The sequence below is a fragment of the Pogona vitticeps genome, chromosome 1, assembly GCF_051106095.1.
Source record: "Pogona vitticeps strain Pit_001003342236 chromosome 1, PviZW2.1, whole genome shotgun sequence".
Taxonomy (NCBI): domain Eukaryota; kingdom Metazoa; phylum Chordata; class Lepidosauria; order Squamata; family Agamidae; genus Pogona; species Pogona vitticeps.
The window spans coordinates 245,480,534-245,508,506 of record NC_135783.1 but is presented as its reverse complement, the minus strand read 5'-3'; the positions used below and the strand labels follow the sequence as shown (position 1 = coordinate 245,508,506).

The window sequence follows — 27,973 nt, the reverse complement described above, 5'->3', positions numbered from 1 at the left end:
CCTTGTTAAACTTTTTATTTTCGTGTTACATTTATGAAAAAAATTCCTCACAGTTACAAAAGTTTATAAAATCTATTTGCAGAAGGTGTTTACATTCCCTTCCCATTTGACTCCAAAGAATTGTCATAATACAGAAATCTTAAAAAAAAAAAAAAAAAAAAAAAAAAAAAACCTGGCAGCTCTGCAGAGTTTCTCAGTCCAGCCATAGCTGGTTAGAGGATTCATTCTCTGAATTTCTTCTGTGTTGCATCTAGAATTAATACCACCACAGATTGGCATTATCTGTGTTGATACCGAAGAGTGGGTGATCTTGGGAAGATTGTTCCATGCACCCCTTACTACCTCAGCCCTATGGTCTTTTCTCTCTGTGTGTGTCTGCACATATTTTTTTAAAAAACTATTTTAGCAATATTGCTTTACCTTCTTTGTCTTCGGTTAAAATGTTCATTTCCTTGCACAAAAATATAAAACTTTTTTTTTCATACACACTTCTTTTTGTTCCCTTGGTTATTGTGAGGGAGAAGAGAGAGCCAAGAGTAGCCTAGAAACAGGCAATGACGGATGAATGCATACAAAAGTACTTTTACCATGCAACATTTGCTCTGTGCCATTCTCCAGTAGCTGATAATGTCATTCTATGCAGGTCTATTCAGAAGTAAAATGACAGTCTTAATTAGCTGGCAGTAAGTGCCACTGAACTACGTAAAATATATATGAAGCTGGGGGAAAGCACAGGGTTGAAGAGGTAAAATGAACTTGCATCTTGTTAGCAAACTTGTTACTAAAAGGAATAGTTAATCAAGTTTTTAACTAGCTTCTATAGTGGCATAAGCAACCTGTTACAATGTGATGTGGGCCAATTTATGTGTAAAATATACACATAAATGCACACACACACACACAGAGAGAGAGAGAGAGAGAGAGAGAGAGAAGAAGAAGAAGAAGAAGAAGAAGAAGAAGAAGAAGTGGTTAAACCAAAGCATTGGCTGGCAAGAAGAAGCACTGAGGTTGCTGTCTGTCTCTTCCATCTTATTCTACACCTATGCACTTTTCCCCAGCTGGAAAGCACAGTGTTACAGATATATTAGATATGAAGGAAAGTAATAATAGCTACAGAGTCTTTGGACTGGTAGTGTTAGGATCCTCCTATCTAGAAGTACCCTAAATCACCCTGGCTGCCAGTTATGCTGTCCTCAGATCCTATATCTATGTAATCGATGTACATTGCAGATATTCAGCAAAAGAAGTAAGACAAAACAGAAATTGACAGAGGAGAAGCAAGTGTTTTAATAAAAACCATCCTCTGTATTGTGACTACCTACCCAAATCTGAAATTGTCCTATGGATGTAAATTCTGGGGACATCATGAATTTCATAGCATTCAAAATTTAAGGATTTGAGTCTCTGGGATCTCGATTTCGTCACTCCAGAGAACATTATTGACAGTGTATGCCCTCAAAACTGCTTTTTGCAGTAATGTGAATATATGAGTTCATTAAAACACTGAAATAACATGACTATTCCAGATGCTTTCATGGAACACACAGTTTGGTTTACATTTCCTTGAAAAAAAGAAGACAGATGCTTTTGGTTTTCCAAAGCACCCAACACTGAAAAAGTTTCCTGAAGTATCCAACTAGTTTCACGGAGCTCCTTACCCTGTCTGTATTTCATGGGCTAGACACCAGAGGTTCCAAAATGTTTTTTGTGGGGATGGGTTTAAAAATTTGTTTGGGCACATTAAGCCTTACATAGTCTTACAAGACACCATCACATCTCTCAAAAACAGATGATGGACAAGACAAAATGTCGATGTTTCAACCCAAACATGCTTGGTGTTATAATACAGATTAGCCTAATCTCCAGAAATCAGTCTCCAATTGCCTAAATCATCCAGGTAGTCATGGGAAGTGTACAGTATATGAAAAGCTGAACAAAAGACTTCCACAGTCACTATAACTACAGCACTTGGACTAGAGCAAGCCTTCCAGTGACCAAGGGCTTCTTCACACATGCATGCTCTTCTTCACTCATTGACTACTGTGAATGAGCCATGGTTTCAGTTTTAGACTGTTCAGAGTTATGGTTCATCATGCGTACTTATCCACTCTGAGAGAACCAGCAGCAATTGACTATGCAAAAGAAATAGTGACTAGAAAATGGTAGATATTCAGCAACACACACATAATTTATGTTCTTGCACTGAACATGAGATCAATGGATTACATTCATAATGTGGGAGTCCTTCAGAAAGAGATTTCAAACTAAAGGAGACACTGGAGGTATTATACTCCGTTGACAAGCTGAAATTTTTTTACTTCTCACTCAGCTAAATGCCCAGCGGTTGTTGTTGCTGGACATTTTAAAGAAACATCCATGTTCTTCCAGATATTTCTGTGTCTGGAGACATATGCAAGATGCAATAGGAGAAGACAACATGAAACTAGCTCAGAAGGGATGGGAGAGCTTATTCTCTTTACGTTTTTCTATATTTTTTTCCTCACGGGAGAAGGTGTGTATCTTTAATTAGAAGCAGATAGATGAGAATTTACTCCCAGCATCTGGGATCACTGATGGAATTATTAAATTAAGTTCTTTCCAATAGATTCTCCCAACTGTATTCATCAACCAAAAGGTGCAAACCAGGTGCACAGCTGTCCCATAACAGCTGAACCACATGGAAATGGGATTGATGTTGTTTCTTGACAGCATATATTTCATGCAACTGGAGGGTGAGAGAATCTGTGCAGAACATGGTATGTAGGCTGATAGGTGTGCACATAATTAAACTCCTGTCCACGCTCTGAACTCTGTATTTATTACACTCAGGTGCAGCCCACATTTAGCAGCTTTATAGTATGGATTGAGTTGAAAGCTGGATGTGTCATGGGCAATCACACAGACCGTTGCATGACACACAGAATGCCCACTCTTATTCTAAAAATGTCCTTTTGATCATTGCTTCGCCAGTCTAGGTGAAGCAAATCAACTTTGCACTTTTCAAGAAACCACATTGCTGCTTTTAAAAACAAGAACCAACAATGTAAACACAACCAAAGATGAAGCACACAGGAAGGACACATAGATAGTTATTTTGTGGCACCCAAATGTATGAATTATGTTTGTTTTTTGGCTATGTTCTTGGTGTCAGAGGCACAGAAATCAAACATCTTGCTCAGGAATGAAAACAAAATATCTCTTTTTGAGGCCATAAAAGCAAAACTACAAGAAATAAAGCAACCTATTCATCACTGGCTATCGTATATTATTTCTTATATAAATAAAAAGGGGGAAAGAAGTATTAGGTATCATTTCTATGTATGCACTTTCTAGAACAAATCCGTTTTTCTGTATTTCTTTTTCTTTTTTGAAAGGTCTCAGAATTAGATTATTGAAATGATGGGTTTAGGTTGTTCTTACTGTATCTATAGAGTAGGGATGAGCAATTGTGGCTCTGGATGTTGCTGGGCAACTTCCGAAATTCTTTACTTTTGGCTTTGTCAGCCAAGGTGGATAAGATTTACTGGTTAACCATGTCTGGAGAGCCTATGTTGCCCATACCTTCTATAAGAGAAGAGATATTGAACCAGGTATTCTATGCATGGACATCTGTGGATATAGACATATGCAGGTGCATTGCTCTACCCTCCTTGGCAAGGAGAATGGCAATCACTTGAATTTATTTCCAGTATAGATGGCACCAGCAGTGGGACAGTTAAATATATCTTTAAAGCATTTTTATGATGTTCATGATGGGCATTTCACACAGGATATGTGCACATTGAGATTATATAACTCTGCCTTGCAAATGAAGGCCTATACAGTTTTAGCCCTGTTTCAGCTGGTCTCCAGATATTTTCTGAATGTCATTTAAAAACATACTTTTAGGGTCATTGTATCCCCTTCCTCTCACCCTGCATCACAGTATTATTCTCTCTCCCCCCCCCCGCCAATCACTGTGGTGACATCTGTGTCAACATGTGACTTTGTGAATGGCATAATACATTACTCTTTTGAGGCTTCTTCCTAACTGGATGATGAAGAGTCTTGTAGCATCTGAAAAATGAGCAGTTTGTAGATGGAGTCCACTTCCTCAGTCCATGGAAGCTTATGTCAAATAAAGCTTCTCAGTCCTCAAGGTGCCACAAGACTCTCTGTTCTCCTTGTTTGAGGAAATGACCATGGCTTCCCCTTTGGAAATAAAAGTATGATAGTTTCAGCAGTGGCCCAAGACATTTTGGTGCCTGAGGCTACAAACCAAAATGGTTCTGTCACCTTGGAATAATAAGAAAAATAGACAATTTAGCACTCTTGATGAACTCTGAAATATGCTCCCTGCTATAGCTTGCATCTCCCTGACAAATGGTAGGTCTGGCTGTGGATGGTCTAAGAATGGTTACTTTCAAGTAGAATTTGCCATGAAGAGGTTACAGATACACCACCCCAGGATGGGGGTGGGGAATGGTTATATGAGTGCCCTCTGAAATGATCCTCCCTTCCAAGGTCAGGTTTTTACCTGCTATCTTCTTGATTTTGGTGAGACTGGGTGAGAAAAATAGAAATTCTCTGTCCTCTCACTCTCCCCAGCCCCTCCCTTCCAGCAGCATTCAATAACTTGTTTTGGTCCTTTTTCTATTTCTGTGGAAAAAAAAGTTTTAAAATTGTCAAGTTTCAAAATATGTTAACTAAAGTCAGCACACAGAGGAATCTCTAGGAGATGGTTATAGGCTTTATAAGATGGTCCCCCTCCTGGGAACGTTGGCTATGGCTGGTCCTACAGTTTAACATGCCAGTTCAGCATCCAAATCCTCATGTCCAGTCCGGCTTCATTACTGTCAGCGTTAGGACAGTGGGCCTGAATGCAGCAATGGTTTGTCATCAGTGAGTGTCCTTTGTGGTGGCCATGTGGATTTCATACCTCTTTCTAGCAGTTGGAGATGCAGATTGAAGACAAGTGTGTGGAAGAGCTGGAGAAGACACAGATTAGATTGCAATTCCTTCCCTTGACTTTGGCTTCTTGGGCATTCTTGCAAAATGTACTGCCTTCTGGGTTATATGGATCCACTGGGATAGCAAAGGTTTTTTTTTAACAGATGGGATTGCCAAAATCATTCTCCCTTTCTTGCAGTGCAAACCTACTTCATTCCAGTGGCTTGGGATGAATGGAAGCCAACAGCATCCACAAGAACTAGGCTTTATATTACCTTCCAACTTTTTTGCCATGCCTTGGAGCTTCCAATTCTGTCTTGTAGCACCACCTGCTGCTAGAGCTATGAGTAAGACCAGAACAACCCCACAAAGCCTCTTCATCCTGAGGCCAAGTCAGAAAGGAAATGTCCACTACAATATAAACTTACAGCTGGGTATTCCTTTACTCTGTGGAGGGGGTGGTGGTGGAATCTCTAACCAAGAAAGTTTGGTATCCTCACCAAATGACAATTTCTGTGAATTTGAGGGAAACCAGGTTAATTCAGCTGATATATATCCAGCTGGTCTATTTAGATCTACCCCAAAGTGCTGAAGAAAAACAAAGTTGCAGATACTGTGAAAAATTCAATATTGATTTAACATCATATAATTTGATTCCCATTAAAGTGGAGCGTGTTTTTCTCCATGGTTTCCCCTCCACTTGATTAATCTAGCCAATGCACCCTCTGAAGGGAAGTTAGCCAACCCTAATCCTGGTCTTATCTCCATTCGGTCCTCTCTAACCCAAAATTGCACAAAATCTTCTTTCTGAGCGAGACACTGACATCTCCTACAGCGGTGCTTAGTTCATGATTCCCTTTATATTGAGACTCTCAGATCAGACACTCCTTGACAAATCACCTAGAACCACCACCACTGGCTGCTAACAAATGCACCAGATACTTGTGGAAACTGTAGCACCAGCTATGCTAAATTATTAGCAACTGGGATGGAATAACAGGATTTATTTGGCCATTATTTTTGCCTCCCCAAATCATTTTGAGGATTCTGATAGAACTGCAAGCAGTGTATGTATAAATAAAGTGAAAGGGTGAGACACGAGAACTTATTAGGGTGGTTTAAATACAGTTCTTTCATCTGAAAGCATGATAATTGAAACTCAGTGTGTGATAATGGGATGGGATGCTTGGAAAAATGGAGAGCTTCAAAACTTCAAAAGCCAGAGACCTTTGTGTCTGTGTCAGTCTGTGGTCATGTGTGACATGAGTGCTCTGGTGTGTGTTTGGCTGTTTAGATGCTACAGCTGTGGATTCAAGGCATTGACTGAGAATGGTGCAGAAAGTACATGTGCATATGGTATGTAGTACTTGTGTGTGAGAGTGTGTGACTGTAAAAGTGTGTGTGTGTGTGTGTGTGTGTGTGTGTGTGTGTGTGTGTGTGTACAAGAGTAAAGTAAGGGATGAAGCATGGTCTGAGCATCTACCAATGCATTTCTGTCACTTTCCAGAGCATGGCTCCCTTGCTGCTTCCAGCACGAAGAGGATTATACAAGGCACACTTCGATCTCCCTACTCTTGCTGGCCTTCTCCCGCAGCCCCAGTAAGAAAGTCTGGACAGTGCAGTCTGGCGCTGCTGTTCAGCGGCTGGTGAGGGGGGAAGGCTCAAGAAAACGGCAGAGCAGGGAAAAAGACAAGTCCTATTGCTTTCCCTGAACATGTTAGCCCTTGGCTTCCCCCGGCAGTGAGCAACACTGGAGCTGGAAGGATCAGGCGATGTGGCTATATTTCTTCATCCTCATTCGCTTTGCTCCAGCGGTGGCAACAGTTGGCAGTAATACCCAGCAGGAAGTTGGTGGCAACGGAAGCGATGGAGACTACAAAGCCCACAAAGGCAATGAAGAGATAATCATCCAGTGTCAAGGTCAGATGGCAGGCTTTGAAGCTTTCCTCTGTCAGCGAAAACAGAGGGGCCCCTTCCACTTCGGGTGGCTCCCGGCACTCTGCCAGCTGAGTATCTGAAATGATAAGAAGAGGGAGAATACACACAGATCCATATGTAGAGAAAATGGGAGTAAGATGGAGAGAGATAAGTTTCATACAAAAGGCTAATTTTCTGGATGCTTAACATTCCAGCTGGAATTCATGGGTTCAATAAGCACTTATCAGGTTTAGGAAACTGAAAATTGAGTTTTTTAAAATATGAAAAAAAAACAGAAAACAAAAAACTGAAACAAAACAGAGAGAGAGAGAGAGAGAGAGAGAGACTACTTTATTTTGTTGATACCTCAGAGCCTGGTCACTGCTGATTTACATTGATTCCAGTCCTGACCTTTTTCAATATCAATGTAAAGTCACATGATATGTAAATCAGTATGCATGTTTACTTGACTTAAGTTACTTCAATGTATTTCTGGTAATTAAAACTGGTTTGGGAAGCTATACTGAAATTATTTGAGGAATAAATTTCTGGCTTTAAAAAAAATGATATATCATTACATGAATGGCGCCACCTGGTGTCATATATTCACATGAAAACACCGCAGAGGTAACCCCAACTGATAACTGATGGGACGAAATATGGTTTCATCAGTCAGATGGAGAGAATGGGCAAGATGGTTCTAACACTGAATGTATTGATGAACTGATGCAGGGATAAAGTCTTGACAATGAAAAAAAAATCCATATATGGCAATACCATACTAACTGATGAATCACTAAACATTTTAATAAAGATGGTTGTTGTGGGTTTTTCGGGCTCTTTGGCCATGTTCTGAAGGTTGTTCTTCCTAACGTTTCACCAGTCTCTGCTCCCAAGCAAACTACACCAGAGCACAGAGTGCTATCCTCTGAAGATGCCAGCCACAGAGATTGGCAAAATGTTAGGAAGAACAACCTTCAGAACACAGCCAAAGAGCCTGAAAAACCCACATCAACCATTAGATCCCGGCCGTGAAAGCCTTCGTGAATACATTTTAGTAAAGAATTTTTAAAAAAAATTAAAGGAAAAGTGATGGTGCCCCTGCTGCCCCAAATCCACATCTACACAAAGTCAAACAACAGCAGCATTCACAACTACCAAACCGAATTGAATTAATGGTTGTTGCGGGTTTCTCGGGCTCTTTGGCCATGTTCTGAAGGTTGTTCTTCCTGAACTTTTTTAAAAAAGTCAAAGAGCCTGAAAAACCCACAACAACCGTTAGATCCCAGCCGTGAAAGCCTTCACAAATACATTGAATTGAATTAAACCAATTTAGGAACTGAGGTATTTTTAAAAGCCTCTGCCAGCCAGTCAAAAAAAAAAGTTGCTTTGCAGCCCAAATAAATCAAGTTCACCCGTGTGTTGTGTGCCTGGGAATTTATTAATCAATTTAAATAATGCTAAACCTGATTCAACTGTGGTTCTTATTGCCAGTGTGACTGAGCCCTCAGTTTGTCTCTTAATATTCTTCTGTTTTCTGTATGTAGAACAGTTCTTTTTTATTTTGAAGCAATTTCTACTCATCCTTTACTAAATCTACAGCTGCTGTTGTTACTTATGTGGCACTTTCACTTTCTTTGGAAACCTTTCGGGTCCTTATGTTTGAAGTGATAAAAAATCAGAAATGATGGCACATTCCCATTTAATTGATGGAGCATTGTGAGCCCATCCATACTTTTCAATTTTCCTTGCACCCATGATATTGATACTGCTTCCTAGTGTTCACACAATGCAGGGCTGAAACTAGTGCTGAACGAGTCCATGTGGAATAAAAATATATACTTTTAGAGGGGGGTTTACATCACTGCTGGTTGGTGGTGTGTTTTCTTTCTCCTTTGCTGTGAGGTGTTCCAGTGCAGAAGCTGCTCATGTGGTACCCTAGTAATGTGTTGTTCTATGCTGAGCCATACACTTTGTGGGTGTGTATCATTTGATGACCTTTTCTTATCCATGTTTTTCTGCCAATCACTCTTCCTCCCTCCATGCTCTAGTAAAAGAAGAGGGAAAGTGAAGACAGAATGAAGTAGGCAGGGAGTGGCAGAGAACACAGGCAAAAGTGAAGGCCAATCTGTGTTAGTACTGAGACGTCAGATAGCAATTCCAGATGTGTGTGGAGAGGTGGTACTGGGATGACCATTGCATCAAAGTGTATCCAGCAACAAATAGCCTCCCCAAGTATGGGGATCTACTGATATGATATATTTAAAACTGTAACCAGAAATCTGAAAACAACCCAGCACAGCCCTGGAGGCACAAGAGACAACACTGCTATGTGGATGAGTCCAAAGACGTTTACTAGTTTTACAAGTATATCCCATAATTTTGACTTGAGCATATATTGAATCTGTTTATCTTCCACTCCAGGTCTTATCTACACAGAGGGGAGGCTGGAGTGATCTAAATAAGGTTGTTTGAGTTACGTGGAGGTGCAATATGCCATTTGGTGTCTTCCTCACATCCAAATAACATAAAGACCTCAAGTATCCCTATTTAGCCCAGAACCTTCTGCTGTCAATTTCTGATATAATGAAGTGACTTTAATAAGCGAGCCACTTCAGGATATCAGCAAATGGAACACTTCCCCTGCTCCTCTTTGTTGGAGGGGCAGGGGAAATGAAATAATAATAATAATTCTTTACTCTGCTAGACCTTCGCTGATGTAGTAGGCATCCTTCAGTCTCGAGAGACTATGGTAACGTGCTCTGTATGGAAGTCTTGGAACAGCGTCTAGTGTGGCTGAGAAGGCCAATTCGAGAGTGACAATCCCTTCCACACTGAAGACAAATACAATCTGTCCCCTGTCCAGCTCCCTGGTTTTGCTGGTTTCGGGACTGCCTCTTTGCCTCGGCCTGCTGGACAAGGGTCTCTTCAAACTGATGTAGCACTGATGTGCTACATCACTTATATTAAAAATAATTATTTGCCTTTTCTGAAGCACTAATTGAGAAACTGTCCACAACTGAAAACTTTTTCTGATTGCCATCTGTTATGGGATAAATCTGCAAATCCAGTAAATCTGTGTGTAATGTAATGTGGCTTTGATAAAGTGAATTATCTAGTTTTTCTGAGGAAGTTACTCTAGGTTCTCTACAGGATCTATCATACAGTAAAGGCTAATCATAACTAAATAGCAGCTGCCTGTGCTAATGAGATATCACCTGGAAGTTTGGCTTTGATATCCCAGCCAAATAGAGGTAAGTGAAATGTACAAGCCAAATAATCAGTTTGCCTGGTGTGTGTGTGTGTTAAAAGAAAAACATTATGAGATACACATGAAAGTGACTAGGCAGTATACACAATTAGAGCTAACAGTTTTATCTCACTGGAAGAGAGAAAATGTTGTCAGCATTGCAGATGGATTGCAGCCTTCATTGTCATGCTGTGTAATAAATCAATCAATGAGACATTTGAAAACATCCAGACAGTTAATATACTAAGGACTGCTTCAAGGAGAAGAAGGTAGCAAGGCTACCTTCTGCTCACTTCTCAGTGGCAGGATTTGCTGTCATTGGGCCATGTAATTTGCAGCTTGTGAGATAAGCAAGAAGGTCAAGAAATGATCAATGGTGCTGAGGGGGGCTCGCTAGAAAAAGTGGGAGAGAATGCTGATTTATGATTCCCTATGCAATCTGGAGCTTGCCACTACAAGGACAGAGAAAGAAAGAGAGAGAGAGAGAGAGAGAGAGAGAAGAATAGCATGACAGCTCATCAGTAAGGCAGCTTGCATAGTGTATTCATTTGCATCCAACTCTACCAGAGTAGACCTTGGGTCTAGATGGGCGGGATAGAAATCTAATAAATAAATAAATAAATAAATAAATAAATAAATAAATAAATAAATAAATGCCACCATTCCCCTTTTAATGGATTGCATGTTTCTGAGTGGTCTCAAAAGGCCACTTACTTGCAGCATAGTAATACAGCCATTGAGAAATCCCCTACAGAGCTGCCTAACCACTTGGAGACCTGGTTGCTTAGAAAAGTTCTTTGCTTCCACTACAGTTTCCAGAATGACAAGGCAGCATGGCCATTGCTTATATTAGCGAGGAGATTCCTGGAGGTGTTGTCCAGAAAGGAAACTTCTCCAAGCTATGGTCTGTAGCTTCGGATCACGTGATGACATGAGCATGGCCACGTATTTAGAGGATTCTTTCAAATGCCTCTATGCCCTTAAAGAGCTCTCCTGTGTGTGCCAATCATCTGTAGCATCCAGACAATGGGGAGGAAATGACCCTCACTAAGTTTTTTGAAATCTCTGGAACTGAAGGGTATAAGGGATGGTGGTTCCTAGCTCACTAAAGGGGTAGAGACTATAAACAACCACCTCTCCATCTGGCCAGATGGATTTTTCAGTCACCTTTATACCCCCTAACCTGCTACTGTAAGATGACCCTTTGTCCCAGTGTGCACTTGGAATAGCGAGGCAAGATGCCTCACATAGCTAAACCGCAGCCACAACTTTATTAGCATTAACAAGAGAAGACTTGCGCTGAAAGTTATCACATATTATGTGTTGGTGATGGCTTAAACCCTGGCTAAAAGCATGGCTGAAGCAATGCACTGCTGTCTTTTGTCTCACTTGGAATACCATTCCATATTGAGGAAGGCTTTCTTGAGCCACTAATTGTGCCTCCAAGGCCCAGGATTCTAGCTGTGTGATCCTAATGAGCCCTGATGAGATTCCGAAAACCCTGAGTGGCAAGTCTAGAAAAACCATCAGTGACTGTACAAGTTCCTTATCTCATGCCATGTTGGTGGTTTTGACCAGCCTCTTGAACATCTGGCCCCACTCTTCAGAAAACCAATCTTCACTGGTCCTGCAGTGTGTTGTATCACTGTAATACTGCACTTTCCTGAGCTAATATGGTCTACAGGCACAATATTCCCACTCAACACTAATATACTTGGGTGGTCTTATACTGACTCTCTTCTGGTCTGGTGGGTAGGTGTGTGCGTGCAGAGGTTGTCTGAAAGAGGTCCAGCAACAGATGGCTTGGTTAATTAGGTCTTTATGGCCATGATTCCCTACATGTCTGAGACAAGCTCTATCCTTAACTTGCAGTCATTTCTAGTAGATTTCATAGAAAGTATCTGAGGCTCAAACAAACTAGAGATGTCTTAATGGTCTCACCCTCTGTCTCACTGTGTACATATCATGTGTACGCACATATATACTTGGATGGAACTTGAAACATTTCTATTTGTAGTTGGGACATTGAATTGTTTGGTTTAGAATCCCTAATCAATGGTGTGGGGAAAAGATAACTTTTGACACACCAGGTCTAAATTAGGGGGTGGAGGAGGGAGACCAAAATGTAATTTATAGGGTCACCATTCCATGAATCAACAATATTGCTTAGCATTCTTAGCCTCACAATATCTCCTTTAGAGAGTTGAGATATAGGCTTAGCATTTGCCCAGATGTTCATAGTGAGTTAAGTACTGTATAGGGAACTAATCCCAAGTTTGAAGTGAAGAACTGGCCCATCATTCAATTTCACCTACCTGACATGCATCGCTGGATCCTATTTCTCAACCACCTCAGCAGTGGCTCCATGGTACAACCGCAAACCCAGGGATTGCCTCCAATTTGAAGTGTCACCAGGCCTGTGAGACCCTCCAGGGCTTCAAGGCTAAGGAAAGACAGGGCCCCATAGCTGAGATCAAGGTCGCGAAGTTGGACCAAGCCCCGGAAAGCCTGGGGGTGCACCTTCCTCAGCCAGGGGTTGTGGCTCAAGTCAATGTGCACCAGACTGTAGGCTTCCTGGAACATATCGGCCACCACGTGAGTCAGGTTGTTGTAGCTCAAGTCCAGGTGAGACAGGCGTTTAGATGTCAAAAAGAGTCCAACAGGTAGTTCCACAAGGGAGTTATTTCGCAAATCCAACACCCTCAACTCGGTATAGCAGGTAAGGTATCCAGGAGGAATGGTAGTGATGCGGTTGTGAGCCAGGCTTAGGTTCTGGGTGTCCAACGGAAGATCTGGTGGCACCGAAAAGAGCCGAAGACCACTGCAATCCACAACCTGGTTCCGGCATGTGCACAGGACTGGGCAGCCAGTCACAGCACTGGCAAAGACCACCACTGCTGCTACAAGGAAAGGGCTCAGTATCATGGCAGGGTAGCAGTGAGGTGCAAACTGCTCTCCTCCCAGCTGGATGCAGTCTGCACTCATTTTGGCAAGCTAGAAGCTACATGGCACAGGGAAGGCCAATCAGGAAGGGAGAACAGCCCAGCAAGTAAGAGCCACTATACAGGAAGCCTGCTACATTCTGGCTGGAAGGAAGGTAGGACAGTGAACCCTCATGTCTCCTGATCTTGAGGCACTTGTTGGGGAAGTGTGTATCACAAAAGAGCTTTAACTGGGCCAGAAGCTGATGATCTTTAGTAATTTATTAAGATGCCTGAAAAAAATCCTGTAGGAGTATGAAGTACAAAAGAGAAACCTACCTACTTACATGAATGTATGGCCTTGCCTTGGTCTATGGAGATAATGAAAACATATGGTAAAAACAAACATGTGTAAATAACTATGGTGGCTTTTACGCAATGTTTTGTTGATCATTAAATCTCTTGAGCTTGAATTAAGAGAAAATGTGTTTCGTTTGGATTATGATTATGATTATGATTATTTTACCTTTTTGTTGTCTCTTGAGAACATTTGGTGCTGATGCCTCTTGCAGGAGTTCTTGTCGCACCAGAACAACACAATCAGTCCAACAAATTTTGCGGTCCCAATAGATCCACCTGTAATTCTACGGAGCTGAAAGAGTCTTCTCCTGGGGGAGAAGAAGTGTAATTAGAAACGATGTTAGAGATGTTACGGAAGGTATCAGAATGAAAGGAGCATTCGTAAAGGAAGTCATGAGTTTGCAGAACTCTCTTGTGCTCAAGTTCCCAAGAAGTTGTGTCAGGAGAGGATCCCTTTGACAAGTGTGCTGCTGAACCAGAATGGTGCAGCCCTCTTGGAAAGGTCAGGAAGAACTCAGCTTGGACATCAGCCAGTTAGGAGTCCATGGCTTGTCTTGTTGGGGAAGAAGGTTGTCAGTCATCGTTCTATTTAGGAGAATGTTTCATATTTCGGAAATATTGAAAAGCCACGGAATTCCAAAGAATTGGCTACAGGGATTCATTGTGTTCTTAGAAAGGCTGACCTGGAAACCATAACATGAGAGTGAATAAGAATGTCTGCAACATCTAAATAGAAGAAAAGGGCAAAGGGGTGATGCTGTCCTTTAATCCTGGCCTCCTCTCCCAAGAGATGGTAGTACGATTCTTGCTGAGCAACCTGCCAGTGAAAGAGAATATGGATTAAAGATGGAGAAAAAAGGTCACTAATCAGCTTTTATGCATTTCTCAACCCTGCTTTTTGTTGTTCTTTTACGTGTATTCAACCTGACACCACTCTTTAGTCTACCTCCTTCTTTGCCTTCCCTTACAAGATCAACCACTGCGCACTCTTCACAAACCACTGCTGAAGTCTTGTACTTCTTCTTTGGACCCCTTAGCTAAGGGGTGCTTCACACTGCTTTCTTCATAAGCTCCTCCTGCTGCAGTCACGCAGTTTAGCACGGAGAACAACTGAGAACAAGAAACACATGTGTGGCTGGCTGGTGGAATGAATTTAGTATAAAGGCCAAAGAAGCAAATTTAAATATTAGCTTCAGCTTTGGCTTAAGCTTAGTGAAGGCCTTATAGATCTTAGTCCTGCATTGAACTCCTGGTTGTCTGATAGTGCTGGAAGGATGCACAGTCTTGTCAATGCATGTCAGTATACAGTAAATGGCCTACATTATCTCCTACTATTTCAGGCCCAGCTGAAGGGCACAGCCCATCCAGAGAGGTCTGCTGAGGCAACTCACACCTCCTTGCACCACCTTGAACTGTCGAACGGCTTTAGGCCTTCCTCCACACAAATTCAAAGCTGAAATTTTATTCTCTTGAAGAACAGGCTCAGTGTTTCAGAGTCCCTATATCTCTCTTCAATGCAATTATTTCCGAGCCCTCAATTCGTGCTGGGCAGATGTTTTACCTTGACCTTAACCACTCTTCCATTCTTGTCTTTTCCTTCGGTTGCCTCTCTCCTTCCAAAGCTTTCTCCTTCCTGCACATCTCCTCTCTCTCTCTCCAGCCTTTCCTCTCCACACACAATATTTTATTTTGAATACTGAACAAATCAAACAATGTACCCAGATGGCCTGCAGAGCTTGCATTTTATCATTTTTATATACATTTGCAGCCATTCCCGTTCACCCAGGCACACCCTGCTCATGCAAGATATTGAACACCAAGCCCCTACTTTTCTGACAGAGACACAGGCACCCTCACGACCCTTCTTTTCTCCCCACCGGGCTGCCCATCCATCTTTTGTCCAAAAAAAGAGAAGATACTTACTCTGAAAAGAGGATCTCTGTATCTTCAAGCTCAGATCATTTCGGCTCAGCTCTGGTGCTGACTTATGCTGCCTCAATCCTCTTCAGAGTGCTTCTCCTTCGTGACAGTGCCTACTCCTTCCCGTTCCACGGTGCCTGCCTCTTTCCCTGCTTCCTTCCTCTGTTCTTCAGGAAGGCAGAAACGTGGAGGGGATTTGCAAATCCAGGCTCTTAAGGACTTGCAGATGCTCGCGCTGCATGTGTGCATGTGCATGTCATTTCAGCCAGGTCTTTCCCCACCTCCTCGTCCCTCCTTCTCTCTCACCCCCCCACATGCTTTTTTCCCCCTTAAGGGCCAGGTACTGACGTTTCACGGTCTCTTAGCAACTGCCTCCTCATCGCCCGAGCAACAGGAGAGCTGGCTGTAGACCCCACTGAGCTGAGGCAGGCGGGCGAGAATAAGGATGAAGCAATGGGTGAAATAAAAAGCGCACCCACGGGATCCCAGAACTGAAGAGGGAGGATACACATCATGGGGGGTGGGGAGGGAAAGGGGGAAGGAGAATCAGGCAGACAGGGGGGCGGCTAGAGACCAGGGAGACAGACGTGGACTGAAAAAGATAAGGCAGACAGGGACACGCAAACATACACACAAATGAACAGAAATGACGTGTGGGGGGCGCAGGATAGGCTAGGAATAAATAAGAGATGCTGGAGAAACACAGCTTTCTTCTCTTTGCCTGTAAATGGTGGCGTTAACAAAGGGAGACTATCTGGAGATGAATCCCCTCTTCTTAACCACAGCCAGAGACAACAAATTGTACTGTCCTGGCAGCCATGTTAGTGTTTTTCCTCTCCTTGCCTGCCCTCCTCCTTCATGGCCTACCAAGGCCTTTCAGGAACCTTTGATTACTTATTTATCAACCTGCACTTGGGGGGTTATTTTTTATTCTTTCTCTGTGGGGGTTTGGCACCTATTAGGGGATGTTTCATGTCTGTGTTCTTATTGCTGGCAGCTCGTGGGGGAGACAGATGGTGCAAACACCCAGGAGAGAGGCTGGCTTTTTCACTTTATGTATGGAGTCCTCCCTGGGGTATTTATTAATTGGTTTTCTTTTTAAGATCCCACTAGGTTCCAGAGGAACCTCCTGAGTGCAATGGACTTCAGAAATGCAGATGGTTCATTTGCCAGCCAGACTGCAAAAGGCACAGCAGTGCATAAACGTCTCCAAATGTCCTCCTTCAGATGGGCAGTTTCTACCTGTGCTAATTAAGAAATATCACCATGTACTATGAAACTAAGCCTGAAAAATGCCACATAGGAAGAGCATCCGTGAGGGCATTTGCCTTTTACCTTGGCATCCGTAAGAATGGCTTGAAAACTGTCAGGGTTTGAATTTAGCTGTATACTATAGAAATACCAAGAAATTTACTTGCGATCTGTGACCATATGAAAACTAGACGGCCCTCCCCCACACTCACTCAATTCCTATCCCATTTTCTTTTATCTTATGTGTACCTGTCCCAGTCTTTCATGGACCAGCAATTTTATGACAGCCTGAAGGAGCAAGACTGCTGGCATCAGCTAAAAGCCTAGAAAGCCCCAGGGCCTTTCTAAGCTGAGAATTGTGGGGCCAAGGGGAAATGAAGTAGAAAAGATCAAGAACAATTGCACTCATGTAATGGCAGAGGACAAGAGAGCACAGAGCAAGGGAGGTGGAATGAGGTAAGGCAGCATCAGATCCAGCTCTTACACAAGTGAGGGGAAAAAGCTAATACTGTAGGATATATTTACCAGGGCTTAGAAAAGTAACTTGGGGGGGGGGGGGCTATAATACGCAGAATCCCTAATCCAGTTCTGGGAATTGGAGTCCTACCCTATTATTATTATTATTATTATTATTATTATTATTATTATTATTATTATTATTATTATTATTATTATTATTATTATTATTATTATTATTATTATTATTATTGGTGTTATTTACGATTCTTTATGGGTAAAGGTAGATGATAAGCCGCTGACATGGGTCTATGAACCCACACTGGTACTTCTCCACAGAAAATTGCTGAGGGGTGTGAGGTATTTGCAGGGCAGAAGTATTTTGTTCATGGTGATGCTCAATCATTACATTATCTGTTGCATATTCTACGCACCCCACAGCTTTTCCCCGTCTTTTCTCCCCAAATGCAGCTATAGTAAACATGAAACTGCAGGCAGGGGGAAAGTGGTAGTCTAAGCAGGGCAACTCTGCCACTCTTTCTCCCTTGGAAATCATCTGCTTCGTCATGGAGAAACCATGTGGCTTATGGATAGACTCATGTTAGTCTTAATTCCCCTGCCCCCCAAATCTATTGATTTTGTAATATTTTTGTAGTAAGTTTATGTTGGTCCATGGTTCATAATCCTGTCTTGACTACTTGTTAAACTGGAGGTTTTATAAGGGTTTTTTTTTGGGTTTTTTAAAATGTCATTTAATTTTGTTGTTGTTGTATACTCATGTTATTCACCCAGATTACTGGCTTGACTACGAAATGAGCATGGCTTAAATCTAAACAAACAAACAAATAATAAATAATTTTAATTCTTTATATCCACCTCCAAAATCTAATTCTACACAATTCTTTGTACTTTGTACTGAATTCTCAGCACTGTTACCAAGCTACATTTCTTTGAGATTTTGGGAAAGCCACTTTTAACAAACCAACTCATCTAATTTCAGCAGCTAAGGAGGGTTAGGCCTGCATTGAAGACCACCAGGGAATATATGAAATTTCTAGGAAGGGCACAGGAAAAAAAAAACTAATGGAAATGTTGAAGAGTCACTGCCATTGAGAGCACACATACCAGCCTGAAGAGACCAGTAATTGACTCAGTACGAGGCATCTTTTTATGATAGGCGAATGAACATAATTAGCACTACTTTTTACGCATTTTGTTAAGTTGCTAATACAAGGGATACAGAAAGGGGAAATTAGTGTCAAACTGTTGAAGTTTGGTGGCACAGCCACACCTCTCTCACCAGATCAATAGAAAACCCCACGATGTGTTTTTATTCTGTACAGTTTCATAGAATACTATGTTCCATATTGCTTCGTGTTCAAGAACTACAGAATCCCTGAGTAGAATGATGGCAGGTCTGACTTCAAAAAAGTCCTCAAAGTGCCTAAATTATGTTGGACTTTTATATACAACATGCCATGCTGTCTGCACCTTGAAAAACTGGGAGGGACTTTTCTGGGTCGGACTATTCAGCACTAACCAATTGTTATTTCCAGCTTTTTAAAGTCAAAGAGAGCCCCACCTTGCTGCTGAGTGTTCTATTCCTCTCTTTCATCAGTTGGTAGCAGTTTGTTGTTGTTGTTGTTGATCTGTTTGGTTGGTTGCTAGTATGTGTGCAGTAAAGAAAGCAGTTTCCAGAAGTCTGTAATTTCAAGCAACTGTAAGTAACCTGTAAAGAAACATTTCTTATTCTTTTTCCTACAAATGTTTCATAGTAAGTTATTGAACTTTAAGTGCCAGTTCATGAGAAAGGGGTGGACTCTGGGGAACTTTGAAGTTATTCTCCTATGTGAATCTATGTGCATCTACTGTGTAACAAAAAGAGAATCTTACTAGAAATTCAAATCTGTGCAATGAATTATATATCACACACAACAACTTTGTAAAATTTGGCTTGATTTGAGCTAGACTCACTTGCTTGTCCTTCTGGCCATCAAGGGTATCCACAAAGATCTCCTCTAGCATCACATTTCAAAAGAAAGAACTTTTTTTTCCTGTCCACTTGCTCTACTGTCCAGCTTTCACACCCATATATGGTGATCAGAAATACAAGTGTGTATATGATCTTGGTCTTGATCTCCTTTGACACATCCTTATAGTTTATATATATTTTTCTAATTCCTTCATTTCAGACCTTCCAAGTCTCACTCTATAGCAAATCATTTGTCTTTCTATACACTGACCTAACGGTCGCTTCTTGTCCACAATATGTACAAGTTCCAGATTAGGACACTCAAGTGCTGAGGCACACCTGTTTCTTTCAGAACAACTCGTAGTTCCTCATGAGCTGACACAATCAACGTCTTGGATGTAGTCTATAAAAACATAGACTGATCTTTTTTCTGAAATTCTTTGGTGCTCTCCAGTAGCCAGTGGATATTTGCAATGTGATCTCAAGTACCTCTTCCTTTGGGAACACAATCTATTTCCCTGTTATATTGATTTCTGGATCCTTATGTATATGATTTATTAACTGACAGTAAATAGTTATAAGTATGATCCACGTTGATTTTGCAACGTTCTGCCTAATTTCAAATGGATTGTTGCTATGCTTATAAGGAGTCATTGGTTGTGTTAGAATGCTGGGTGTTGGAATGGGTTGTTACAACAATACCCATGCAGGTGTTTGCGGGGTGATAGTGCTGCCATTTTGGAGTCCCCATTCAGAATGATCTGCAGTCATTTCTTGCATCTGTGTATGCAATTGTGCTGGGCTATTTGTCATCTCTTAGTTTAACAGATGGAACGGTGCTGGGAGAATTATTTCTGTATTTTATTTCATTTTTTTCTCAGAAATGCTTTTTTTAAAAAAAGTGAGTCTATCTTAATTTGTTAAGCATCTCACTTAGGATAGTGATGCCTTCGGAGGGTTTTCATCCCTGTGTTGCAGTTGGGCAGAACTATATGCCAGCAGGTTGCTTTTGGATCAGAAGGCTGCTTCATATCAGATATTTTGTCCTTTGAAGTGGATCCCACAGTACAAAATAACTAAATATCATCATGACAGCTGGAAAGGGTAGCCAGATTCTTAAAAACACAGATTCTGTGTTCAGTGACCAAGAAATCATGAGGGCATCTTGCTAACCAGTATTTTTGAAAGAGAAAGGACACCGTTTACGTAAGTGGATGAGGTTCGTTTTGCATCTCATGTGAAGTGTACAAATCTATTCCAGAGCATAACAAAATCTGACATGATACTTTCTATTGCTTATCTCAGCATTGTGTGTATGTGCCTAGACAGCCCTCTAGAACAGAGACGGGGAACGTGGGCCCTTCAAATTTTTGGACAATTCCCATGGTCCCTGTCATTGGCTCTACTCTTAGTGACTGAGGGAAGGTGTAGCAGAAACATTGGGAGCGATGGAGATTCCTGACCCTGACCTACAAAGTCTGCATTTTCCATTTCTCCAACTCTAAGCAGCTTTAAAATATTGTAATTTAATTGTATAGCACGTGGCATTAAAGGAAACTTGTATGCAAAAGAATACGTACAATCAAATTATCGGCTTCCTGTAACTGAAACTAAAAAGCTAACGAACAAGAGCTGAAAACCCCCTTTGGGGCATTTTTAACAGTGGCTGTTACTTCTTAGCTTGCGCAGATAGTGCAGAGGCCATCGGTCTGAAAGACCAGCAGCCCTTTTTGTCCTTATCCCCACATACCAGAAGTAAAAAAAACCAAACAAACAAAAAACATACACACACTCAGTTATGATTTTTAGGATTGATCATTTCACTCAAAACATGACTTGTCTCACTAGGTGAGTCTATATTTTTTGTTTTTTTACTGATTCATACTCAGTTGCTTTAGACTGGGAAGTGGTTTTCTTGGGGCTCTTGAGGGACAGAGGGAGGGAGAGAACCAAGGGTGAGGGATGAATAAATGCAGTTTGTTAAGGAGGGTGCGTCATTTGCACCATGGTCCATGGTAAATCTGGCACTGAAAAAGAAAAACTCTGTGGTGCCCCTTGATGCCCTAAGCATGTACTTTTTTGTTTGTTTGTTTTTTAAATGGTTAATCCCGGGCTGCAATTGGCATATTCTTCAAATTAAGTGATCTTATCCACATATTAGTTCTGTTTGCATATCATGTAAATTAAGTGCATTAATTGGTCCATTATTTTCTACAATACATTTCAGTTTGGCATCATTTCTAGAGTAACCACTCTGCTCAGAGAGGCAGTATAGTGCAGTACACAGGGTGCTGGATTTGAACCAGGGAGACACAAATTAAAATGCTGGCACATTTCTATGCTCATTCATATAAGATATGTCAGAGAGGGTGACTACATTGACAAATAATACGAGAAACATTTGGGATTGGGATGGTGAGATTTGTTTTATTTTCTGTTGACCACATGACATGTAAGTCAATGCAAATAAGCCTGAAGCTGTATTCACCTATCTGTATTATTCAGACAGAATTAGTTCTTTGAAAAGGTCATATCACTTCTTTATCAATGCTGGAAACCTTCCAGAAATTCAAGATTCACAGCAACCATACACTCAAGAAGAACAGCAACAACAATAATAAGCCAACATTTCTAATAATTTATTATCTTCCTCCTTGCCTCTTGTTTTTCCCAACTTTCCCTTTCTTTAAATATATCACGCCACCAAACTAAATACCCAGAATTTTTTGCCATGGGGGGGGGGGTCTTGTCAATAAAAATACTTTAAACATTCATTAGTGTGTAATACAGATATACTGTACTATATTAGCAGATTATCATGGAAAAGAGCAAAATGTGGAAAGAGTAGGAGTGCCTCCCTGCACTGTTAACCCAGATCTTTAAAGGGGTAGATTTTGTAGAGAGAGCTTTGTAGAAGAACCAAGAGAATAATGGTGAGAACTCTGTGTATATTAAACATGGTCCAAGATGATGATGATGATGATGATTTCAAAACTGCTAGGCGCAGCTGATCAAAATGATAAAAACATTGATTGGTATCACATGACAGATACAAGTATTAACCAAAAACCTAAATATCTGTTGAATACTGACGTAGTATATACAGCGGTGCCTCGCTTAACGATTTTAATTGGTTCCAAAAAATTCATCGCTATGGGAAAACATCGCCGTCCTTAAGCGAAAATCACCATAGGAAACATCGCTAAGCGAAACGCGGTTCCCCCATTGGAATGCATTGAAACCTTTTCAATGCATTTCAATGGGGGAGAAAAAAAATCACCAAAAATTCAAAAAGAGTCAGAATGAAGCCAGATTTGGTTAACAAAGGGTTTATTAAGTGCACTAACGATTTCAAGCACTCTAAACCCTTTTAAAACAATTTAACACCTTTTAAAAATAGCAAAAACGGAGCTGTCAAAAACATCGCTAAGCGAAACAGGGGGACCTAAACTGTCGCCGCTAAGCGAAGCAAGGTCCTGAACATCGCTATGCGAAATTCCCCCATTGGAAACATCGCTAAACGGAGTGCAAAATCGCTCCTAAAACCTCATCGCTAAGTGAATACATCGTTAAATGAGGCAATCACTAAGCGAGGCACCACTGTATGCTGTTCCTAATATTGCTGTTTTTCATAGCTCTGATGATGTTATTTCTAGAATCTGCAACTGCTTATAATACTATGTGAACTTTTTTGATATTATTATTATTGATATTATTAATATTCAAAAATAGTAGGTACTTTAGAGTCAATCAAAATTTTAAAAACATTGACTGGTTTATATAACAGATTCACATTTTAACAAAAAATCTAAATATCTGTCTGCTAAATATTGGTGCAGTATGTATGCTGTTCCTATTATTATTATTATTGTTGTTGTTGTTGTTGTTGTTGTTGTTGTTGTTGATGATGATGATGATGATGATGATGATGATGATGATGATGATGATGATGATGATATACTCCTGTTATATACCATTTTCTTATGATCTGACAAATGTGTTTTGTATGTTGGAGCTTGTCAGAAGCCAGCATCAAAATGCAGCATAGGTAGGAGAAGGGCAATGGAATCTGTTATTAGCATTAGCACTGCCAGTATTGGGCAAGCTATGCCTGTGGCATATATAAATGAAGTGGGTAATTGAATAAAAGGATCCAGGCTGTCAACCAGAAAAGGTGGTACAAAGCACACTGTGTCCTAAGATAACAAGGGAAGGTCAGAGACATACTGAAAGATTTAAACATGTGAATGTGATTCATTTATTCTAACTAGAGTGGCCAATTGTGATTTTAAAAAAGTGGGAGAAATGTATCACCCCAGAAAGAGGGCAAAAGAGAGATTTACATAAAGTATGCATATACTACACTAGTGCAAAGTCAGACATTATCATTATCATTATTATCACAATGTGTTCCACTTACACTGAATAGGTGATCAGTGTTTGATACCTGCTAGAATCTCTCCTACAGAATAGCAACTTGGCCAACCCACGCCTTGCAGTCTTCACTGTTAAAAACCTTAACACTGAAGGACGCCAAGAAAGTCATGACTAGAAACCAAATGTTTTCTATTGTGACGCCTACGTATGGAATAAATTACCACTCAAAGTTTGCCAGGCACCCTCCCTCCCGTTTTTTTTTAAACTCCTAAAACTGAACCATTTAAAACTGCCTTTTATTAATGCCCTCCTTTTGTTGACCTGTATTTTAAATCTGGGATATATTGGTTTCAGTGAGCAATGTTGAGGTTTACTGTATTGTTTTTTATTGCTTTGTTTATTTGTGCTTTAATTTATTTTTACTTTATTGGAGTATATGTATTTACAGGTAAGGTGTTAGCCACCCAGAGAAGTCACATTGAACTATTGGGAGGTACAGAAGGCAATCAATCAACCAGCCAACCAATCAATCAATGTGGTTGCTCAAACTATTAATAGTGAATTAGTGGTTTCCTGGCCCCTGGACTCCTTTATGATGGTTCTTGTTGCTGTTGTGACTTATATACCACCCTGTAGTACAGCACTCTCAGGGTAGTTTACAACATAATTATACAAGCAACACTTTGCCGTCCACCCGTCAGGGCTAGGTACTCATTTTACCGACCTCCAAAAGATGGAAGACTGAGTCAACCTTATTGTTTATATTTGAAGTGCAGTTGGACTCGTAAGTCCTTCAAACAGAGGACACATTCAAAGAGACAGCTTTCCTCTGTAAAGTTGGAGAACCCATGGTCAGCTTTTGCAAACCCAGTGTCCTTCCATTCTGCTTCTCAACCAGAAAAATGACTGGCCCTGAGGTTTTCTTTTTCTTTCCTTTTCCTTTTTTGATGAAATGTGCTGTGATTTGTATGCCTTCGTTCTTTGCAGCTTTTGGAAAACAACAATACGAACCTCCATTAAAAATCCTGGGAACAAAAATAGAAGAAAGCCTGGCTCGTGTCCTTGACAGTTTTGGAAATAAAATTCCAAAACAGATTTCAGCAAGCATGGTTTCCCTGGTGACATTTTGGGTCTGTTTGGCAGCTGGAGGAAGCCTTGCTTATGCCACACTGATACGGAGCTACAGCAGGTTAGCAGGTTGCCTGGCCAGCTTCACCCTTACGACCCATATCTTGCTGGAGCTGAGGGAAAGGTTGCCCTGGAAGCGGGTGGGTGGCATTTGCTTTGCCTTGCTGAAGAGCAGATGTCTCTGTGCATGACATTCATGTGGGAGAGGGGGAAAAAAGAAAGAGAATGGCAGCATTTTGAATTGACAAAGACAGAGTCTTCGAAGGGCTCAGTGGGAAAACAATTGTGTGAATTTGGGACAGGGGATCATTATATTTCAGAATTCACAATCAGGCAGACAGACAGACACACACACACACAACACACACACACGTACATGTCCCTTTGTCAGCATCCAGGCCTTGAGCGATGCGCATCAGTTGCCCTGTGATGAATAAGTTGACAGGCTGACAGCAGCAGTCATGCAGTCACATGAGAGGCAAAGTACTGAGACATCAGTGGCTCCTTGCAGATGTTGCAGTGTATGATTGCCACCTGCTGGACTTTCCCTGGAATAGAAGTCTAGAGAGGAATTTGGCAGGTGTAAAGACAGGAGAGCTGTTTCACATAATCTGGGGTTGATTAAATGCTTTTTATAAACCTCCAGAGCATATGCAGTCGTTGCCATATCCCTCTGAGTGCTTCTAATTTCTGTAATCAACCCTGATGATGTGTATCATCTGTATGGGTCCAACACACAAATTCTTCCAACAAACAGATGAGATTTGTTCTCTTGGTACTTGATAAACCCTGTTATTTAAAGAAGAAATAATGCTTTCTTGTTGGGATGCATCAACTTAGATCTCTTTGTTATGGCCACTGCCAGGAATGCTTGCAATTCATTTAAGCACTGAAGTCACTTATGCTGCTAGGCAAGGGTTTCATATGACACTTGTTATTTTAATATGGAACAGAAAATGTTCTTTTTTTAAAGCAAGTAAAGATCAGTAATCATAATAGTGTTGTAGGCTGCTGCAGTACAGAAGCAAGATGTGGTCACTAGTTTTAGATTTTGTATCCACAGTAGAATGACCCAAGGTGAGCTAATGGGTAATTAAGTGCTGTCAATTTTTTTAAGTTATGATGACAATCTCTGGGTTCTCTGAGTATAAAGAACCCACAAGTGGTTTGCCAGCCCTTCCTTCTTGTGGCATTCTGGACCATAGAGCTTGTCAAAGGCTACCTCGGATGGCAGGGCATGTAAACTGAGAAGGTGAACAGGGATTTGAACTCTCAGTCTTGGGCTCTGCAGCCAGGTGGTCTAATCCACGGAGCTATCCTAGTCCAGAAAGTGGACTAGAAAGAGTGAAAATATATCCTGGAAGACAACCCTCTTTTTGAAGGTGTCCTCCTTTTGGAGGGTTTTTGGAATGCAAGTATGGTTTAAAGAACCATGAGGAGGGCTTTCAGGGACCTTGAAGTTCTCCATTCTTAGTGAACATCTGGATAAGAGACTCAGCAGGTACACCAGTTGTCTGGTCACCATGTTCCCTCCTCCTATAATTTCAAATTATAAAAATTGTTTCTATTTTTGCTTTGCTACCTCTACATTACTATATGGCAGTCAATGCAAATTATCTTCTTGCTTTCTTGATGATGCATGTCCTCCTTTTGGGTGGCACATTAGTGGCCACCCGGCTGCTTAACCCTTACATCAAAAGCCTTCAGTCCTTCCTCTAGAAAACGTGATTTCTCTCTCACTTCACGTGACTTCCTTGTGCTGTTTACCTCAACATCCAGTCACCACCTCATGATGGAGGTCACCAGTACTAAGAGGGGAACTGTTAAGAAGAATAAACAAAGGAAAGCTGATCTGTTTTATGTGATGATGTTGACATAATTCACATCCTCACATTCACATCTTTGTTTCAGTTTGTTTTATTTATTTAAAATATTTTTACCCCATCTTTCTCCTTGAAAAGGATGCAAGACTGCTTACAACATGGAAAGACAATATTTAAAGTTTAAAACAGTGAGTTATAAAGAAGCATCTTACATCATTAAAAGGCATTAAAAGACCATATTAAAGCTAGGAACAATATGTATACAAACATTAAAAGGAAAAAAGATAGCTAGTTACTGGGGGAAGGCTGGCATGAAGAGAAAGACCTTTGCCTACTTGTGGAAGGAAGGCAAAGATGGGGCCAGTCTGGCTTCCTGTGGGAGGGAGTTCCAAAGCCTGGGAGCAGCAACAGAGAAGTCTCTCTCCGTCCCCATCAGACACACCTGTGAAGGTAGTGGGGCTGAGAGAAAGTCCTATCGTGATGATCTTAACACTCAAGCTGTTTCATAATGGGATATATGGTCTTTGAGATGGCTTAGACCCAGGCCATTTAGGGCTTTGTAGGTTAAAAGCAGCATTTTGAATTGTGCCTAGAAACTAATTGACAGCCAGTGGAACTGTTGTAATAGGGGTTTATCTGATCCCTGTAACCAGCCCCAGTCAGCAGTCTGGCTGCTACATTTTGTGCCTGCTGAAATTTTCTGACACTTTCCATTGGCAGCTCCACATAGAGTACATTAAAATAATCCAGCTGGGAAGTAAATAGGGCATGTATAACAGTGGCTAGATCACATCTCTTAAGAGACAGATGTAGCTGGTGCATTAGTTTTAATTGTGCAAATGCACTCCTGGCCACCACTGATATCTGGGCATTCAGGCTCAGGGATGAATCCAGGCTCCAAGCTGTGCACCTGTTTTTAAAGTGGGTGTGTAATTCCATCCAGTACCGGCTGCATCCCTGTTCCTTGATTTGCCTCTTTACTGACCGGAAGCACCTATCTCTTGTCTGGATTAAGTTTCAATTTATTCGCCCTCATCCAGTCCATTAGTGATACCAAATACTGATCTAGAGGAGTGGCAAGGAGAGATAGAGTTGGATGTCATCTGCATATTGGTGACGCTGAACCCCAAAAATTCCAGATAATCTCTCCCAGTGGTTTCATGTAGATGTTAAGTAACACAGAAGGCAAAACAGATCCTTGAGAGAACTACAGGTCAGCAGCCGGAGTGTTGAACATCAATCCCCCAGCACCAACTTCTGAGTTCTTTCTTCCAGGAAGGACTGGAGCCATCGTAAAACAGTGCCCCCAAATCCCATTCCAGAGGATACCATGGTCGATAGTATTGAAAGCCATTGAGAGGTCCAGCAAAACCAACAGGGACACAGGTCTCATATCCAGTTCCCAGCGTATATCACTGTGATTTAAAAATTTCCAGAATGGATACCTTTGTTTGCACGCACACTAAAAATATTTATCCTTTCTCAGTTTTCTTCTACATCTTTTCTTCAACCAACAACCATTCTGTGCTTGTATACACCATTGCCTGACTTACTATAAGGCAGCTTCATTGTGGCTGTATTAGTGTTGCTATTGTTATGTGCCATCATATTGCTTCTGATTTATAGCAACCCTGTGAATTAATTACCTGACAAGGGTCTTCTCGTTGCA

At 41.2% G+C, this 27,973-nt stretch overlaps 1 protein-coding gene across 1 annotated transcript; it reads right to left on the bottom strand.

Moving 5' to 3' along the window:
• On the bottom strand, window positions 1-27,973 carry LRRC55 (leucine rich repeat containing 55). Its single transcript, XM_020792449.3, has 3 exons — window positions 15,301-27,973; window positions 12,412-14,194; window positions 1-6,943 (listed from the first exon to the last, which is right to left on the bottom strand). The coding sequence occupies exons 2-3, from the start codon at window positions 13,079-13,081 to the stop codon at window positions 6,708-6,710; spliced, it is 906 nt and encodes a 301-aa protein (XP_020648108.3). The 5' UTR covers window positions 13,082-14,194; window positions 15,301-27,973; the 3' UTR covers window positions 1-6,707.

Excerpts from the sequence above, each read along its gene's own strand:
- LRRC55 (XM_020792449.3), bottom strand. The coding sequence starts at position 13,081 with ATGAGTGCAGACTGCATCCAGCTGGGAGGAGAGCAGTTTGCACCTCAC. Across the intron at positions 6,944-12,411 it reads GATCCAGCGATGCATGTCAG|ATACTCAGCTGGCAGAGTGC; the intron begins GTAGGTGAAATT and ends TTATCATTTCAG.